We start from the raw sequence: 19,147 nt of genomic DNA on the forward strand, positions 1-19,147 counted from the left end.
AGAACCAAATGAAATTATGAATTGCCAGATCTTCCATTTCTATGCAGAATACAAGATATCAAGCAAAACAGAAGGGGATATGCAAGCGGTGGCCAGACCGTTGTCGCCCGCCCGTTGCAACAAGTTTGAATCCCTCTTCCCGTATACAGTATACCAACTATTTACAACATTGGCCGACCACGCCAGCATAAACCTAGAAACTATATTTGCCTCCTTCCATCACACAGGCAGGCTACCCTTATTTGGAATACAGCATGGGTTTATACAAACATGTTTATAGCAGATTCTATGCCGAAAGTTAGCTGCTTGACACAATTATTTTGGGGAAGTCAGACTCCTGAAGAAGAAGACACCTAAACCGCCCATTGCCAAAGCAAGAACAAGTGGGACAACTGATTCGATATCAGGCATTCTTCCAGTAGTATCTGTTCTTCCTTGGCGAAACCTCTCTGCCGTATACTCCCGCAGAAGATTGCTCAAATTGTCTATTTGGTGCATGATCTGCCGTTGACCTCGTGTTATGGCTAGTATCTGTTGAGTGTGCACCAAGTAACCAAATATGCAAACAGAAGGAAAGAGAACAGAGGATAGATCAATATGTCACCACAAGTGTATTTTAAATACCTCTTCCATCAGTGGTGAATCCTTGACCAACTGTGAGGACGACAAAGAATTGGGCAGTAGCGTTCCTCCCAACGAGCCATTACTCAAGCTAGTAACAAAAAGAGAAGTTGGTCCGGATCCATTGCAGGCTTCGGCCGGCAGAGCCAAATTTTGCTGGCTTGCTGAAACTCTTCTGAGTGGTATCTTGGAGTTCACCTCTTCAACACGGGATGTAAACTCATCCATCCTCTCATTCAGCGTAGAAATTTGTTCTGAAAGTTGAGTAATAACTCCCTGAAATAATCCAACGCAAAATTGTTGGTGAAACAATTTCATAGTTATGTGCCATCAACAGGAATATTCGAAAAATGGGGTACCTCACCTGGTTCGAAATTGCTGCAGGTGATTCCGGGTTTCTTCCATCAAACCTTCTACTGTTAACAGCAAGTTTGGTTAGCTTGGACAAAGTCTTGTCCCTTTGATTTGAGTAAGACTGTGATATACCCCTGCCCAGTGAAATATGATGTTAAAGAAACCAATCAGTACATACAAGCATGATCAGATGGATGATAATTCATTATCCTTTCAATTCCGGAAAGAACAGCTGAAGATGAAAATTACCGGTTGAGATACTTGCTTCTCCTATCTGCTGAAGCTCGGGAAAGTGCTTCCTTAGGGCTCGAAACGAAATCATCCTCTATGCTGAGCTTTGACTTCAAATCATCTGGCAAGGCCTGTAGATTGATCACATCAGGACAACACACAAACATGACAATGCATGATCAGTTGAGAGTGAGTCATACCATAACATCATTTACAAGTTTCTCCAGCTGAATTTGTTCGATGTAAGTACGAGGAACATATGAACCATCCAGGCCAAGCTTCTGTGCAATATCTTTAACATATAACCGATCCTTTCCTTGCACCTTCAAGCAAGTTCAGTAAGTTAGTGCTAAGCTTTGCAAAATTCACCTAAAAGCAAACAAGTCTTGTTTTCGTTTCCAGAAATGAACATCTGACATGAAGAACAGCACAGGCCGATTCTTTAAGTATTATAAAAATTATCAATTTATAGTTTGAAAAACAAATAGGAATCACCAATTTCAATATAATCTGAAAAAAGTATGTGTGGCATGATACCTGAACATATTGACGATTAAGTTGCTCCAACCAATCAGTTTTCACGCAAACCTTGTCGTCACAGAAGATATGGCTGCTTCGTTTCAAGATGGATGCAATTGTATACCCCAAGGCCATGAGACCTCCAAGCAGGCGTACGCTAACTTCAAAAGTTATTCTTGGCGATATTATGAAGGGACTATCTGTAACCCACTCCTGAGAGAGAGGAGATAAAGCTAGTCAGAGATCCTACTCTGGAAGAACAAACTATGATATTTGGACGCAACAATCCACCACCAAGCACTTATCAGCAGAATCCTACACACAAATTAATACAAATTTTCACCTTCAACACCATGTAATTAAAATACAACCATGTAAGAATGTGCTCCCATCAAAATCCCCATGTCACAATCTTCAAATCTTTTCCTTAATCCGTAATCCAGATGAAATCATGCTTATTTATATATAGAATCAGAAATTCATTTCACTAAGAAAAACAGCAAGGGTCCTGACTGAAATGGAAAGACACATTTAAATTGTTATTGCAATGGACAAAGGAATAACGGGTGCACCTCATGACCCAAACTTTTCAACTCCACAAGTAGGTAAAATCTTAGGGAAAGAAATAAATGAAAAGGGTAGCTTTAGGTGAAGAAATATCAAATGCTTCCAAGAAGAGGGTTAGTATGCATTGTAGCTCACACATTTGTGAAAAGAAAACAAGTGGGAAACAGGATCACATTAATGAAGATTTTGAGGTCTGAGATGTTTTCTCATATCTAAGCAATCCTGAAGATAAACCTTTGTAGATTCATTTCTTTGCCATTGATCAATGATGAAAACAACTCCGATAAATATGTAGGCAATAACACTGGAAGGATAAAGTCAAATCGTATATATCATTTAAGAACTTCAGTTTACAGATGTCGAACCTCAAACATGAGATTGTATTTGCCATCTCTGTTCCTCATCCTTAGATACGACTGACACGCTTCAGGATCTTCACCTGGTGGTAAAAGATATATGTCATAAGTTTCTTCTGTTCTTTCTTTGTGATCTTCCGATATAACGGCCTTGATTTGATCCACTGTCACTTCCTTTGTTGACTGCGATAAGTAAAAAAAAAAAATCTCAGTGAAGCAATCAAAAAAAGTAAGCAATTACACATTGTTTGAAACAAGCAAACTGGAGAAAATGTTTTGCCAAAACAAGAAAATTTAGTAGTCAACCTTTAAAATATAACTAGGGTTCTGAAAACCAGCAAAGGGATTAAACTTGTTGGTGATTTTTATATGTGCTGTCTGAAGATCTGGCTCAATAAAGGCCTTGTACATAGGATACACCTGTGCCAAAAATTCTGGATGAGAACCACCATAAATCTTTTGTACTCATAACGAAAATTTTCTAACACAGGATAAAGGGGCAACCGTTTCAGAAATTTGATGGATAATTTCTTCAGGCTCTTGGCCAGCACGTTGAATGTCCCTTAAAACCCGCTTTACAAGGTCAAAGTGAACTCCACCAGTAATAGATACACGAAGATCTAGCAAAGGTCGCAATTTCTCACTTAAAGCATATATGCCCTCAATGATCACAATACGGGAGCTAGGGGCCTCTACTGTTCTGTTAGAAGCACCGGAATGATCATCAATATACAACAGAATCAGAAGAAAATGAAAGCTATCATGTTATGTATGTGGCAAAGCATTTTCACATCATGCAGAGATGCACTACCTGTACCCTATGCAGGAGCTCGTCTTGAAATCATATATTGGAACCTGAACAGGATTGCCTGCCTTTAAGTCATGTATGTTTTCAAGCAATGTATCATAATCTGTCAGGCGTGGATCTGTTCCAAAACATTACAACAATAAGAGTTCAACCATGACTCTCAGATGTGAAATCACTTATTCAATGATCAATAATCGAACAAAAGGATTCAGATATGACAACGGAGGAAGACAGCAGAAGTACAAACCTTTCAGGAAAACTATAAACAAGGAAGTGAGCAATCTTGGAAACAAAGTAAAGAACACAATGACCAACAAAGAATAATCATTGAAAATATGTGAAATTTGATACAAAATGGAGTTGTTAGTTTATAAGGATCAAATCAAACAGATGTTTGATGGACTCAAAAATGAGATTCTTACCATCATAGTTTCCATCGATGATTCGACTAGCGTCATTGTAGTTGTCCATTGTAATAACAGCAATGCTGGGCATGAAGTTGAGCACTTTCTCAGTGAAAACAGTTTTACCAGCTCCAGAAGGGCCTGCCACTCCAACTAGTATTATCCCCTCATTCTTTTGAGCCAACTGCTGACACGCCCGAATTACTATAAAGAAACCTTTCTCAAATGACAGGACATCTGGAATTTGGACAATCTCATATCGATCACAGTCCTTTCTTTTCACAAGCTGAACCTGATCCCGCAACAGACCAGAACGTGGCCGCGGCGATTCAGCGCCAGAACTTGTATCTTGAGCCATTTAGAGCTCAAAATCTCTGTTATTTCCTACACACTGCACGATGCAACAAATAGCAAAAGCAACATTTAATTCTGAAATTGCAGAATTTTGAACACGGAAATTCATAAATGTACATAGTTGAACATTATGTTAATAATTAACAATCCATTGATAAATTAGCATTCAAGAAATCCTTCCCAGCAGCCAAAATTACAGAAACGCAAAAACGAAATCAAAATCAAGATAAAAAATGCAGATTTCCCCCGTGAATAAATTGTCAAGAAATTAAAATAGCATAAATTTGGAAACTTCGAAATTTTGATCGAGTCAGGGTGATCAACATTCTTCAAGAGAGAAATAGAACAAGAATCAAACAAGTAATAAAATTGCAAAACTGTAAACCTGGAAATTCGCAAATGTCCATGCTTAAGCATCAAGTTAATAACTAACAATATACTAACATTGATTAATTAGCATTCAAGAGCTCCTCCCAGATGAAAATACAAACGAAAATTGGAGATTGCCCAGATGAGGAAATTATCAAAGAACAGTAACCCAGAAATTAAAATCGCAAAAAGCTGAAAACTATGTAAGATTTGATCGAGACAGAATGATCAGAGTTCAGACCTTTTTCAAGAGAGAAAAATAGAAGCCACAGCTGCTGCAACTGCTTTCTCTTGAGTTCTGGGAGTTTCCGGGACATTTATACCTTGTTGCTATAATTCTTGTCGGATAGCGCCGATGGATATTTATGTAAAAATCTGCCGCCACATGGCGACGATTGGTTGAGTCTGATGCAAAAATTCCTCAGAAAAAAAATGGATAAACTCGGGTGTAACTTCGTAATTACAAAAACAGCCGTTGGATTAGGTACTGACCTGAAAAGACCACCGTTGATTTGGACTGTACAAGTTTGGAATTAGATTCTTGTTTCTTTTTGACCTTTATTTTTGGGCCACTGATTTTCAGTGAAAAATAAATGAGTGATTTTCCGCCTTTGCCAAAAAGTAGAAAGTGACTTATTTATTTATATTTTATGGTGAGGGTATTCTAAATTGATAATATATTAAAAAATAATAATAATAATGAGTTTAAAATTTTGAATTTTATTCAAAAGTCATATTAAATTTTTATTTAATAATAAGAACGATGAAATGGTTTTTCTAGCCGACATCGAGTTGAGATTGAAATCGACCAATGACTTTGAGTTTCATATTTGAAACCCAAGGTGATGAAGAATATTCCGATGAATCCTCATGGTCATGGGACTCGGCATCTTACTTTGAAATTTGTTCTGAAAGTTGAGTAATAACTCCCTGAAATAATCCAACGCAAAATTGTTGGTGAAACAATTTCATAGTTATGTGCCATCAACAGGAATATTCGAAAAATGGGGTACCTCACCTGGTTCGAAATTGCTGCAGGTGATTCCGGGTTTCTTCCATCAAACCTTCTACTGTTAACAGCAAGTTTGGTTAGCTTGGACAAAGTCTTGTCCCTTTGATTTGAGTAAGACTGTGATATACCCCTGCCCAGTGAAATATGATGTTAAAGAAACCAATCAGTACATACAAGCATGATCAGATGGATGATAATTCATTATCCTTTCAATTCCGGAAAGAACAGCTGAAGATGAAAATTACCGGTTGAGATACTTGCTTCTCCTATCTGCTGAAGCTCGGGAAAGTGCTTCCTTAGGGCTCGAAACGAAATCATCCTCTATGCTGAGCTTTGACTTCAAATCATCTGGCAAGGCCTGTAGATTGATCACATCAGGACAACACACAAACATGACAATGCATGATCAGTTGAGAGTGAGTCATACCATAACATCATTTACAAGTTTCTCCAGCTGAATTTGTTCGATGTAAGTACGAGGAACATATGAACCATCCAGGCCGAGCTTCTGTGCAATATCTTTAACATTTAACCGCTCCTTTCCTTGCACCTTCAAGCCAGTTCAGTAAGTTAGTGCTAAGCTTTGCAAAATTCACCTAAAAGCAAACAAGTCTTGTTTTCGTTTCCAGAAATAAACATCTGACATGAAGAACAGCACAGGCCGATTCTTTAAGTATTATAAAAATTATCAATTTATAGGTATCACCAATTTCAATATAATCTGAAAAAAGTATGTGTGGCATGATACCTGAACATATTGACGATTAAGTTGCTCCAACCAATCAACTTTCACACAAACCTTGTCGTCACAGAAGATATGGCTGCTTCGTTTCAAGATGGATGCAATTGTATACCCCAAGGCCATGAGACCTCCAAGCAGGCGTACGCTAACTTCAAAAGTTATTCTGGGCGATATTATGAAGGGACTATCTGTAACCCACTCCTGAGAGCGAGGAGATAAAACTAGTCAGAGATCCTACTCTGGAAGAACAAACTATGATATTTGGACGCAACAATCCACCACCAAGCACATATCAGCAGAAATCCTACACACAAATTAATACGAATTTTCACCTGCGACACCATGTAATTAAAATACAACCATGTAAGAATGTGCTCCCGTCAAAATCCCCACGTCACAATCTTCAAATCTTTTCCTTAATCCGTAATCCAGATGATATCAAGCTTATTTATATATAGAATCAGAAATTCATTTCACTAAGAAAAACACCAAGGTTCCTGACTGAAATGGAAAGACACATTTAAATTGTTATTTCAATGGACACAGGAATAACGGGTGCACCTCATGACCCAAAATTTTCAACTCCACAAGTAGGTAAAATCTTAGGGAAAGAAATAAATGAAAAGAGTAGCTTTAGTTGAAGAAATATCAAATGCTTCCAAGAAGAGGGTTAGTATCCATTGTAGTGTGGAAACCTTTTGTAGTCTGAGATGTCTTTCTCATATCTTAGCAATCCTGAAAATAAACCTTTTGTAGATTCATTTCTTTCTGTTGATCAATGATGAAAACAACTCCAAAATACATGTAGGCAATGACACTGATAGGATAAAGTCAAATGCATATAATATCTCTTAGGAACTTCAGTTTACAGATGTCGAACCTCAAACATGAGATTGTATTTGCCATCTCTGTTCCTCATCCTTAGATACGACTGACACGCTTCAGGATCTTCACCTGGTGGTAAAAGATATATGTCATAAGTTTCTTCTGTTCTTTCTTTGTGATCTTCCGATATAACAGCCTTGATTTGATCCACTGTCACTTCCTTTGTTGACTGCAATAAGTAAAAAAAATCTCAGTGAAGCAGTCAAAAAAGTAAGCAATTACATATTGTTTAAAACAAGCAAACTGGAGAAAATGTTTTAACAAAACAAGAAAATTTACCAGTCAACCTTTAAAATATAAATAGGGTTCTGAAAACCAGTGAAGGGATTAAACTTGTTGGTGATTTTTATATGTGCTGTCTGAAGGTCTGGCTCGATAAAGGCCTTGTACATAGGATACACCTGTACCAAAATTCTGGATGAGAACCACCATAAATATTTTGTACTCATAACGAAAATTTTCTAACATGGGATAAGGGGGTAACTGTTTCACAAATTTGATGGATAATTTCTTCAGGCCCTTGGCCAGCACGATGAATGTCCCTTAAAACCCGCTTTACAAGGTCAAAGTGAACTCCACCAGTTATAGATACACGAAGATCTAGCAAAGGTCGCAATTTCTCACTTAAAGCATATATGCCCTCAATGATCACAATACGGGAGCTAGGGGCCTCTACTGTTCTGTTAGAAGCACCAGAATGATCATCAATATACAACAGAATCAGAAGAAAATGAAAGCTATCATGTTATGTATGTGGCAAAGCATTACCACATCATGCCGAGATGCACTACCTGTACCCTATGCGGGAGCTCGTCTTGAAATCATATATTGGAACCTGAACAGGATTGCATGCCTTTAAGTCGTGTATGTTTTCAAGCAATGCATCATAATCTGTCAGGCGTGGATCTGTTCCAAAACATTATGACAATAAGAGTTCAACCATGACTCTCATATGTGAAATCACTTATTCAATGATCAATAATCGAACAAAAGGATTCAGATATGACAACGGAGGAAGACAGCAGAAGTACAAACCTTTCAGGAAAACTGTAAACAAGGAAGTGAGCAATCTTGGAAACAAAGTAAAGAACACAATGACCAACAAAGAATAATCATTGAAAATATGTGAAATTTTGATAACAGGAAAAATTAAACAGATCCTTACTGTACAAAATGGAGTTGAAAGTTTATAACGATCAAATCAAACAGACGTTTGATGGACTCAAAAATGAGATTCTTACCATCAAAGTTTCCATCGATGATTCGACTAGCATCATTGTAGTTGTCCATTGTAATAATAGCAATGTTGGGCATGAAGTTGAGCACTTTATCAGTGAAAACAGTTTTACCAGCTCCAGAGGGGCCTGCCACTCCAACTAGTATTATCCCCTCATTCTTTTGAGCCAACAGCTGACACGCCCGAATTACTATGAAGAAACCTTTCTCAAATGATAGGACATCTGGAATTTGGACAATCTCGTATCGATCACAGTCCTTTCTTTTCACAAGCTGAACCTGATCCCGCAACAGACCAGAACGTGGCCGCCGTGATTCAGCGCCAGAACTTGTATCTTGGGCCATTTAGAGCTCAAAATCTCTGTTATTTCCTACAAGTTGAACTTTTAGTTAATAGTTAACAATCCATTGATAAATTAGCATCCAAGAAATCCTTCCCAGCAGCCAAAATTACAGAAATGCAAAAACGAAATTAAAAAAAAAATGCAGATTTCCCACGTGAATAAATCATCAAGAAATTAAAATCGCATAAATTTGGAAACTTCGAAATTTTGATCGAGTCAGAGTGATCAACATTTTTCAAGAGAAAAAATAGAACAAGGATCAAACAAGTAATAAAATTGCAAAACCGTAAACCTGGAAATTCACAAATGTCCATGCTTAAACATCAAGTTAATAACTAACAATATACTGACACCTTTTTCAAGAGAGAAAAAAATAGAAGTCACAGCTGCTGCAACTGCTTTCTCTGAGTTCTTCGAATTTCTGGGAAATTTATACCTTGTTGCTATAATTCTTGTCAGATTGTGCCGATGGATATTTATGTAAAAATATGACGCCACATGGCGACGATTGCTTGAGCCTGAGAGGTACGCGCGAGAAGAAATCGGATGCAAAAATTCCTCAGAAAAGAATGGATAAACTCGTTGATGTGTACAAGTTTGGAATTAGTTCTTCTTTCTTTTTCAACTCAGTTTTGTGCCACTCCATCAAGAGGCCTCAGACAAGGTGATTCTTTATCTCCATATTTGTTCTTATTAGTTAGTGATGTTCTCTCTCGGATAATACAAATGGCGGTACATCAGAAGTTTTTGGCAGGGGTGAGGATGAACTCGCATGGTCCGGTTATATTTCATATTTTCTTTGCTGATGACACACTTATTTTTCTGAAGGCAAATCGCTCGAATTGTTGCCATCTGGTTAAAATAATTAATGACTACTGTACGGCTTTGGGCCAAGCAGTTAACCTTCAAAAATCGTGTGCTTTCTTCAGTTCCAATACTGCGGTGGACATGTCAAAGGAGTTGGAAGGTGTTCTTAATATGCCAGTGGTTTCTGATCTGGAGACTTACATTGGTGTTCCTGCAATGTGGGGTCGTTCAAAGCAGAGGGGTTTAGCGTGTGTTAAGGTTAGGATTATGAGGAAAATACAAGGGTGGAAGCAAAGCACTCTTTCTCAAGCGGGCAAAGAGGTGTTAATAAAAACGGTTGCTCAAGCAATTCCAGCATATCCAATGAGTTTATTTAAGTTTCATGCGGCGTTGTGTAATGAACTGGACTCTTTATTATTAGGGTTTTGGTGGGGACAAATGGGTGGAGAGCGGAAAATTCATTGGGTGTCCAAACATATTTTGGGTCTACCAAGCAGGATTGAGGTATGGGCTTCAGGAACTTTAGTGATTTTAATGATGTTTTGCTTGCTAAACAATGTTGGCGGCTGATTCATTACCCAAATTCCTTGTGGGCTTTGGTCCTAAAAGCTAGATACTTTCCGCACTGCTCTTTCTTTGAGGCTAAACGGGGCAGCCGGGCTTCTTGGGCTTGGACCAGTCTTTTGGTGGGCCGAGATTTGTTATTGCAGAGATTCCATTGGCAAATTATGGATGGGTGTACTATGTGGTTGTGGATGGATAGGTGGCTTCCTTCCTTGCCGTTGGGTCATCCCCCGCCAGGTGGAATGGTGTTGGTTACTAAGGACACTCGGGTGGCCTCTTTCATTAACCCTTTTTCCCGAGAGTGGGACATTAATTCTCTTCAACCATTCTTATCAGTGGCGGAGTAGGAAGCTATTCTGGAGATGCATCTTGGGGATCCTTGGCGGAATGATAGACTTGTCTGGCCATCCACAAAGAATGGTTTGTATTTGGTTAAATATGGGTACCATTAGGCTAGGTCACGGCACTGCTTCCCAAGGGGTGGGCATCCCTCATCTTCCACTTTTTCCTCGAGCCAAATTTGGAAGTTTGTTTGGAAGTTAAACACCCCGCTAAAGCTTCGTAATTTTATGTGGAGAACATTGTATGGAGCTCTGGCCACAATGGAGAATTTATTTAAAAAGAAATCTGCTCCCTCACCAATGTGTCCCATTTGCAATTGTCATGCTAGGTTTGTTGAACATCTCTTGTTATTATGCCAATGGGTGGAAACTATATAGTTTGGTGGTGTGCTTAATTATAAAGTGGATAGCAATGGGGTTACTTCATGGGCGGATTGACTTCATTCCATTGCATCGTGGCAGTTTGGGTGTAAGGCGGATCAAAGTTTTTTGCTTTCTCATGTAGCTTTTACTTGTTGGCACATATAGAAAGCTAGATGCAATTTTTTGTTCAATAAAAAAGATATCCATCCTACCCAGGTTCTCCTTGTTATATCAAATTATGCAGTTGTTTTCTTTGAAGCTCATAGGGCTTCTCCACCATTGGTGATTGCTTCCTGTACAGCTGCTCTAGTGGAGCATTGGTCCTGCTCGTCTCATCCCTATTTGAAGGTCAACGTTGATGCAAGTTGGAAGCTGTCGACAAGGGATGGCTTCATGGGGATTGTGATGCGTGATGTAGAAGGCTGGTTTGTAGCTTCAGCTCAGTATGCAATCCAGGCTCCTAATGTGGCAACTGCGGAGACTATTGCTATTTTGAGGGGTTGTGAACTCGCTCTTGCTTTAGGACATCAGTGGGTGATCGTTGAATCTGATTTTAAGGACTCAATTTCTTCATTATCAACTTCGTTGGAATCTAGCAGATGGGAAACATTTCCTACCTTGGCAAAAGTTTTAAGGCCAGGGAACTCTTTCCAAGGCTGTCGCTGGTCTTAGGTCCCAAGATCGGCCAATTTGGAGGCCGACAGGTTAGCGTCGCGTAGTAATACGGAGATGTGTAATGTAACTTGGGTCAATCGACCTCCATCTTCGTTGATTTTTGTTTTAAATAAGGATGGATTGCCTTGTCCCCCTTAATCTTTTATGGCAGGGGAGGGGGCGATGCGCAAACTCGGTTCTAGCATCTTCACTCTTTAACCCCTTTTGCTGTTTGGTTTTTTTTTGTTGGTCTACAGTTGCTTACCTTGGTGTAGGCTTCTTTGTACTGTTGTGGCATATTTTCCCTGGAAAAGTTATTCCAATTTCCAAAAAAAAAAGAAAAAACTTAGTTTTGTGCCACTGATATATTACGGTAGAAGTATTCCAAATTGATAATATATTAACGTGTCTTGCAAAAGTTTTCTGTGGTCAAACGGAGATTGACCCTCGAGGGCAAAGGCTAACGAGAGCTTGATTGCAAGACCCACTCGTGAGCATGAACGAAATTCAACCTTAGTGATCAAATGGCAGAGCAAAATGCCAACAGAGGTTGGCTCAGTTGGTAAGGTCTTTGCCTTGTGTATCGCCTGAACAAGATTAAAGTCTAGCTATCAACCATCCTTCTTGGTGTTTGATCTATAAATTCTTACATAAATACATACTAACAGCAGCTGGCAATTAGGTATCACGCGTAAGTCATTCATGTTCAAGGTTATGAGTATGGCCTGACGCTATTGGTGAAAGTAATCAATCTCCCCCTGAACTTTATGTTAATTAAAAAAAAAAACAAAATTACCACATCGATGGAGAGTGTAGGTAAGCAAGTTCCTACAGGGAAGAAATGCAAGAACTTGCATTTTTCATAGGAATAAAAATGGGAAATCCTGAAAATATCACAACCTGTGAAACACAAAAAAGTTTTCTTATTTTCACGCACACGTCGTTTACCTTGTAGATTTTTTGTTTTAATCGCATTCCTTAGAGTTGGGTGCACGTTACACTCTAAAACATAGACTCGTCGTTAAAAGAAGATAAAGTTAGTATATTGTTTATAAATTTGTTCATGGTACCAAATTTGACACATCCAATTGTTGAGATGACAAATTAATTCATTGGGTTGTTAATGAATATTAAGACTCATTTAGTTTGATTTTACTTTGCACCATCATCACCACTACCAATCTTACTTCTATATTATGGGGATATCAAATTAAACAGATCTTTAGCGGGTACCCATTAACAACCCAATGAGTTGATTTGCCATCTCTACCCGCCAAAGTACAAGTTGCCTAGAAAGATGTTACTTTAGTCCAACTCTCATACATTACAATTTAAGCGGCTCAGATTCATTTGTTTTAAATTCCGTGAATTTCTTCTGCTAATATCTAGCTGTAAGACGCTAATTTTTGTTTATATTTTCATATAATATACACACACAAAAATATTATATATGTATACATTTGTTTGTTTGTGTATAATATTTGTTAAATGAAGTTGTTGGTTTCCATAAAGTTTGACTGACAAACCCAGTCGTTGTGCTTTATATAAGTGAAGACAGAAGACCTCACTTCAGAGAGAGTAACAAAAGAGAGAAAGTAGAGAGAGAGAAAGGGAGATGAAGATGGAAGGCACGCCGGCTGTCCATGGATACTACATGCCTGCAGAGTGGGAACCCCATTCCCAGTGCTGGATTGGATGGCCTGTAAGTATTAACCCTTCTGTTTCCATTTAATTACCATCTAAATAACCGCACGTGCCTTAATTGGGTTTCTTCAATTTTGCATCTTTATGTAGTAGAATTATTCTCTATGTTGTTCTGCGTCTTGTGGTTGATGGGGTCTTCGGAATCTGTGTTTTCTGTACTTTGTTTGTGCTTCATGTTTTTGAAAAATACAAAATTTCATAGCCGTTTCCTCCGACCCTCGCAAAGCAAGAGCCTTGTTGGCTTGGGATCACGCTTTTTGTCGTGCTACAGTGTATGTGAAGCCCGGCCAATTCCATCGATATGTCCTCTTGTTGTTGCTCATTTGATGCAGTTGTGATATCATGGGCTGCAAGTTATTAGGAGGGAGTCAATTTTCGAGTACAGATTGTGCTTGCTCTATGTTAGTTATAAGAATGTGGGATAATTCAGCGCTATCTCGAAAATACTCTTGGGCTCGCACTTTTTGTCGTGCTAAGGTGTATTTGAAGCCCTGCCAATTCCATTGATATGTCCTCTTGTTGTTGCTCATTTGATGCAGTTGTGATATCATGGGCTGCAAGTTATTAGGAGGGAGTCGATTTTCGAGTACAGATTTTTGCTTGCTCTATGTTAGTTATAAGAATGTGGGATAATTCGGCGCTATCTCGAAAATACTCTTGGGATCACGCTTTTTGTCGTGCTAAGGTGTATGTGAAGCCCTGCCAATTCCATTGATATGTCCTCTTATTGTTGCTCATTTGATGCAGTTGTGATATCATAGGTTGCAAGTTATTAGGAGGGAGTCGATTTTTGAGTACAGATTTTTGCTTGCTCTATGTTAGTTATAAGAATGTGGGATAATTCAGCGCTATCTCGAAAATACTCTTGGGATCACACTTTTTGTCGTGCTAAGGTGTATGTGAAGCCCTGCCAATTCCATTGATATGTCTCTTATTGTTGCTCATTTGATGCAGTTGTGATATCATAGGTTGCAAGTTATTAGGAGGAAGCCGATTTTCGAGTACAGATTTTTGCTTGCTCTATGTTAGTTATAAGAAAGCAGGATAATTCAGCGCTATCCCGAAAATGCTGAGAGGTGTTTTCTTAGCGTTTTATATGAATTCTAAGTTTTCCCCTCGTGGTAACAGGTCTAGTATCTATATTTACTTGGGATTTGGGGCTTGTGCTGCTCAGTATTCATATCAGGAACACAGAATTTCCTGTTTCTGCCAATGAATGCTCGATATACTACTCTTCTATCATTGATTTTAGGTGCATCTAGTGATCTTTGTTGTATATTTCCATTCCGTTGGGGCTTGGTTCTCTTATTTAGGTACCACAGTCGCTCATTGTCCTCGGTCTTCACATTTTTCGTTTCATGGAGGTGTTGATCTTACTTCTGTTTTCATCTCAGCATTCTGTCTCATAAAAAGCTTCATCTTCTTGTGATAATTAAGCTTCGTTGTGAATTATAGGAACGCCCGGATAACTGGAGAGACAATGCAGTGCCTGCTCAACAGGTGTTTAAGAAGGTGGCATCTGCAATCTCAAAGTTTGAGCCTGTGACTGTCTGCGCGAGTGCCAATCAGGTTGGTATAATTTGGAAAGTCCTTGGTATCTCTACTAGTCACTTATATTATTCTCATATAAGATTTAATTGAATTTATTACTCTCAGTGGGCAAATGCACGAAGTCAGCTACCAGAAAATGTCAGGGTTATCGAGATGAGTTTGAATGATTCTTGGTTTCGTGATACAGGACCGACCATGAGCTTCTTCCTTCGACTCATTTTTAAGTTCTGATGAGATCTTCCTTAGCAGGATACTATGATCTTATATTTTACCTTAGAAACATTATTTTTCTTACAGTCCTAATCTTTTTCTATTTTCGTTAGTTTGTCGTAGGAAAAAGTGCATCTTGTTCTGGTACGCAAGAGGCAAAGGTTGCTGGTATTGATTGGAATTTCAACAGTTGGGGAGGTAGGTTTATAATTTCATCAATTTGCAAGCAACGGAACACTATAATGTTTTCTTGAACAATACAAAAATATTGTTGGAAACTTCGATGTTTTCAGGGTATAATGTCGTTGCTTTAATGTTTACTCATCGCTGCACTTTACGTGGACTTATTCTTGTTTATAGGCATTGATGATGGTTGTTATCAAGATTGGAGTCATGATCTTCTTGTGGCACAAAAGGTTAGAGTAACTAAATAGATCATCGTTTGATTGAACATGACGTGTAACTTTGTTCTTTGTGACACTGCTTAATGGTTTTCTGAACACTCATACTCTGCAGATCCTGGAAATTGGGAAGCTTCCAAGGTTTCAACACTCCATGATTCTCGAAGGTGGAAGCATCCATGTCGATGGAGAAGGTAACAAAATTTTAAGCTTATCTTAGCATTTGGAAAGTTCTTGACTCTTTATGAATTGGCTTTCACCGGCAGCAGAGTTACTTCCGGATCCATTCCATGCCTTGAAACTGTTTGAATCATAAATGATGGGAGACTCTGGTCGTTGTTGTAATCTGTTCTTTCTTGTTTCTGTATCAAAAACCCTTGCTTTTGATTGATTGGCATTTGCACCCACTTTAGACTTCACCTTGTATCTCTCCCTTTTTCGTTATTCTTTATTCTTATACGACAAAAATTGGCGATGGCTGCTTATGATTTGTACTACCATGTGCCTCATCTCGTAAAAGTTCAGAACCCTGTATACTTTTCTTTTCGGCACAAAAAATTGCCATTTACGAAAACTCATTCTTTCTGCCAGTATGTAGTTGTAATCTTTATGATCTAATCAGCACCTGTTTTCTTCCTTCAGGGACTTGCCTCACCACCGAGGAGTGCCTGTTAAATAAAAACAGAAACCCACATTTGACCAAGGAGCAAATAGAGGATCAACTTAAGGCATATCTCGGAGTGACAAAAATCATTTGGTTGCCTCGTGGATTATACGGTAAGAATTCTACTTGGTTTCTAACTTACTATCTTACGTGAAATGCTCGTTGTTCTTGATGCTCATTTTTCCTTCCCCTTGCAATGATTTACGTTACATGATAAGTCTGCATATGCATATGGTAGATATAATTTAGGCCGCCTACTTTTATTGAAACCTAAACTACCTACAAAAATCCTTGACAGGAGACGATGATACTAATGGTCACATCGACAGTCTGTGCTGTTTTGCAAAGCCTGGTGTGGTTTTGTTGTCGTGGACTGATGATGAAACGGATCCTCAGTATGAAAGAGCTGTAGAAGCCGTTTCTGTTCTCTCCAATACTACTGATGCCAAGGGTAGGAAATTAGAAATAATAAAACTTCACGTACCAGGGCCGCTGTATATGACAGAGAGAGAGGCTGCCGGACTTTTTCAGGTAAACATTGTACAAACTGCAGACACGGTTCACCCTTCATGTTGCTTTAACCAAGTCTGGATACATTCAGCTAAAGGCTAATTTACGTCTGAAAATGTTGATTTAGTCTCGTTGTTTCGTTGTGGATGACTTTTTAAAAAATGCCTTGGTGCATCTTTTTATTTCCGGTGTTCAATGTCCCTACAGGAGGAGTGCGAAGCTAAACCGAGACTTGCAGGCATGAGACTTGCTGCTTCATATGTAAATTTCTACATTGCAAATGGAGCAATCATTGCACCCCAATTCGGGGACCAGAAATGGGATGATGAGGCTGTTCGCGTCCTATCCAAAACCTTCCCAAACCATGAAGTAAGCTGAATTTATTTTTTATTTTCTCCAGCATCTTCATATACACTTTAGATATAGTCGTATACCTAGTTCAATCGTTCAAAGGTTTGAACTTCTTGGACCTGCAGATCATAAAGCCTCACTCACCCTGTGATTTTTACTAGCTGCAATCGCGAGACTGTAAAACGTATCATTAGCGTATGCTGTGCTAGGCTTAGTATCGTTGTGAAAGCGAACATAATATGATAGGAAGCGGTCTCTTTTCAACGCTATGGGAAACAACGACGGGTTTTACACAGTTTGTAGATGAAAATGGATTCATCTTCTTTTATATTTACCGGTGTTTGTTTCTGCCGCTTTTTTCTGTCGCTGAACAAGCATTTCAATGTCCGGTGGGTCAGGTGGTAAGAATTGAAGGCGCAAGGGAGATTGTTCTGGCGGGTGGAAATATACATTGCATTACTCAGCAACAACCATGCGTTCCGCTCAGTATCGTCAACCATGATTCCTTTCGTACATAGAATGGTGCAGACAGCTTGATTCATCAGTTCTATGTGTTTCGGGTCCAGGGGGACTCAATCAAGCGGAGACCGCTAGTCTCCACTTCGTTCTAATGTTACAGCGTTTGGCTTACAAGCCTCCGAAGTACAAGGTAATAAAGTGCCTAGACCCAGAGACAAAGAAGTTATCATAACTGTCGTTGATGGAGTTTTGGTGCGTACTAATACTGCTACGAAGAGATTTGTTTAATCGAGTTGCATAACATTTATACATTGCATCTTCGGAAACAGCCTACAAGCACTGGGAAACATCTAAGACCAAACTCAACCCTCGACTAAAAGTTATTTTTTAGGTTTTATTCCCCCCCCCCCCCCCCCCCCCAAAAAAAAACCCAACCCAATCCAATCCATGCTAAATATGTGGGCTAAAAGGTAAAAGTCAAATTTCCTCCAGGATTTAGCCTAGAAAATGGTGTCAGCACCAACAGCGAGAACCCATCCACATGGCCATGTTTTTCAGGATTTATTGAATCAAATGGTTGAGATCGAATATAATCAAATATAACGGTAAAAAAAGATCTAATGGTCCAAATTTAAATCTAATGGTTAAAATAATTAAAAAAATTATTTAACTCAAAACTCATCCAAATTTAGTGATTTTTCAATATATATCGGAATTTAAATATTTTAAGATTAAAATGTTTATAAAATTAAGTTATGATAGTGTACATAATTTTTTTTTTTTTTTAAAGAAAAAATTAGCATAAATTTATTCTTTAATAATCTCAGGCTAAAAAATTTAGGCCATAAGGGTTGGAGAAAAAAAACTACTTTTGGGTTAAAAATTTTAGATTTTAGCCCAAAGGTTAAAGATGATCTAAGTTGATCGGTTTAGGATCGGTAGCTCCAGCAGGTTTTACGTTATCGGCAGCTCGAAATTTTTTCACTTTTTCGTGAAATCTTTCCGTTGACAGACACCCTTTTGTACCCAGCATACAGCATTCAACTATCATATCAGTAAGAAACTGGTTTTGCCTACCTGCAAAATCTAAACTTGGCCAGCTGAGGGTAACAGGAGCCAAAGTGATGTAAACTTGGCACCCAAGTTTCACCGTAAATAAATTTTTTACTGTGGTAATATGGCTTAATTTTAACTTTTGAGTTGTCGGTTGGAATTTAGAAGTTGGTAGTTGGAAGAAAGTAGGTTTATCTCCAGTCAGACAGTTGACTAATCGATGGTCCATCGCAGTACCGTACTATCATGTATAGGGACAAACTCATCATAAAGATGGGGAGTTTGGTAAAGTCATACAATGGACAACCTAATTTAGTATCGAATTCTTCATTTACGCGATTTAAACCTAAGACCTCTCACTTCCAAGTGAAGAAGAATACCACCAGATCGTAGTACTGAGTGACACCAAATATGTTCTAAATGATGCATGTAACACCAACGTTCAACATGCATAAAACTCTCTTAACCATTGTGACGAGTTCACTTATTATCTTTAAGACATGGGTAATGGAATGATAATGTTGTTTTTGTCATACATTGTTTTATGATTATAAAAATTCGAATGGTTAATGATTCAAAATCTTTATATCGAGAAGAAAGACATTAACAGTTTTCAGCAAAAACCAAAAATGTGAATTATGGACATGGTTTCTCTTGACTCAAATTGTTTTTTTGAAGGAACCTCGATGATGCAAGAACATACTTTACTAATC

The 19,147-nt window shown here is 38.5% G+C and overlaps 3 protein-coding genes across 8 annotated transcripts; 1 reads left to right on the forward strand and 2 right to left on the reverse strand.

Annotated features, from left to right (window-relative positions):
• Positions 1-14: 14 nt before the first annotated feature.
• LOC137710890 (inorganic pyrophosphatase TTM1) lies at positions 15-4,952 on the reverse strand. 2 transcript variants are annotated; one of them, XM_088695351.1, is made up of 12 exons: positions 4,825-4,952; positions 3,879-4,251; positions 3,460-3,574; positions 3,153-3,348; positions 2,955-3,068; positions 2,658-2,831; positions 1,744-1,938; positions 1,407-1,529; positions 1,225-1,337; positions 986-1,037; positions 625-897; positions 15-531 (listed from the first exon to the last, which is right to left on the reverse strand). In XM_088695351.1, the coding sequence occupies exons 2-12, from the start codon at positions 4,216-4,218 to the stop codon at positions 316-318; spliced, it is 1,911 nt and encodes a 636-aa protein (XP_088551477.1). In that variant the 5' UTR covers positions 4,219-4,251; positions 4,825-4,952; the 3' UTR covers positions 15-315. The 2 variants fall into 2 exon arrangements, with proteins under 2 accessions (XP_088551477.1, XP_068306147.2); XM_068450046.2 differs by having other exon boundaries at positions 986-1,109.
• Positions 4,953-5,263: 311 nt separating this feature from the next.
• LOC137711611 (inorganic pyrophosphatase TTM1-like) lies at positions 5,264-9,514 on the reverse strand. Of its 3 annotated transcripts, none has more exons than XM_088695354.1 (11): positions 9,156-9,514; positions 8,464-8,829; positions 8,014-8,128; positions 7,707-7,902; positions 7,510-7,623; positions 7,218-7,391; positions 6,344-6,538; positions 6,023-6,145; positions 5,841-5,953; positions 5,602-5,653; positions 5,264-5,513 (listed from the first exon to the last, which is right to left on the reverse strand). In XM_088695354.1, exons 2-11 carry the CDS (start codon positions 8,801-8,803, stop codon positions 5,475-5,477), a joined length of 1,461 nt encoding a protein of 486 aa, XP_088551480.1. In that variant the 5' UTR covers positions 8,804-8,829; positions 9,156-9,514; the 3' UTR covers positions 5,264-5,474. The 3 variants fall into 3 exon arrangements, with proteins under 3 accessions (XP_088551480.1, XP_088551479.1, XP_088551478.1); XM_088695353.1 differs by having other exon boundaries at positions 5,602-5,725; positions 8,464-8,819; positions 9,156-9,485; XM_088695352.1 differs by having other exon boundaries at positions 5,602-5,725; positions 9,156-9,484.
• A 3,541-nt stretch (positions 9,515-13,055) lies between these two features.
• LOC137711023 (agmatine deiminase) lies at positions 13,056-17,690 on the forward strand. Of its 3 annotated transcripts, none has more exons than XM_088695359.1 (11): positions 13,083-13,233; positions 14,549-14,599; positions 14,691-14,804; positions 14,892-14,981; positions 15,110-15,194; positions 15,357-15,412; positions 15,513-15,591; positions 16,040-16,174; positions 16,360-16,592; positions 16,779-16,940; positions 17,048-17,690. In XM_088695359.1, the coding sequence occupies exons 1-11, from the start codon at positions 13,147-13,149 to the stop codon at positions 17,081-17,083; spliced, it is 1,128 nt and encodes a 375-aa protein (XP_088551485.1). In that variant the 5' UTR covers positions 13,083-13,146; the 3' UTR covers positions 17,084-17,690. The 3 variants fall into 3 exon arrangements, with proteins under 3 accessions (XP_068306318.2, XP_088551485.1, XP_088551484.1); XM_088695358.1 differs by having other exon boundaries at positions 13,085-13,233; positions 17,321-17,690; XM_068450217.2 differs by lacking the exon at positions 14,549-14,599 and having other exon boundaries at positions 13,056-13,233; positions 17,321-17,690.
• The last annotated feature ends 1,457 nt before the right edge of the window (positions 17,691-19,147 follow it).

The sequence above is a fragment of the Pyrus communis genome, chromosome 6 (genome assembly GCF_041283825.1).
Source record: "Pyrus communis isolate YQ-2024b chromosome 6, ASM4128382v1, whole genome shotgun sequence".
NCBI classification, from domain to species: Eukaryota; Viridiplantae; Streptophyta; class Magnoliopsida; order Rosales; family Rosaceae; genus Pyrus; species Pyrus communis.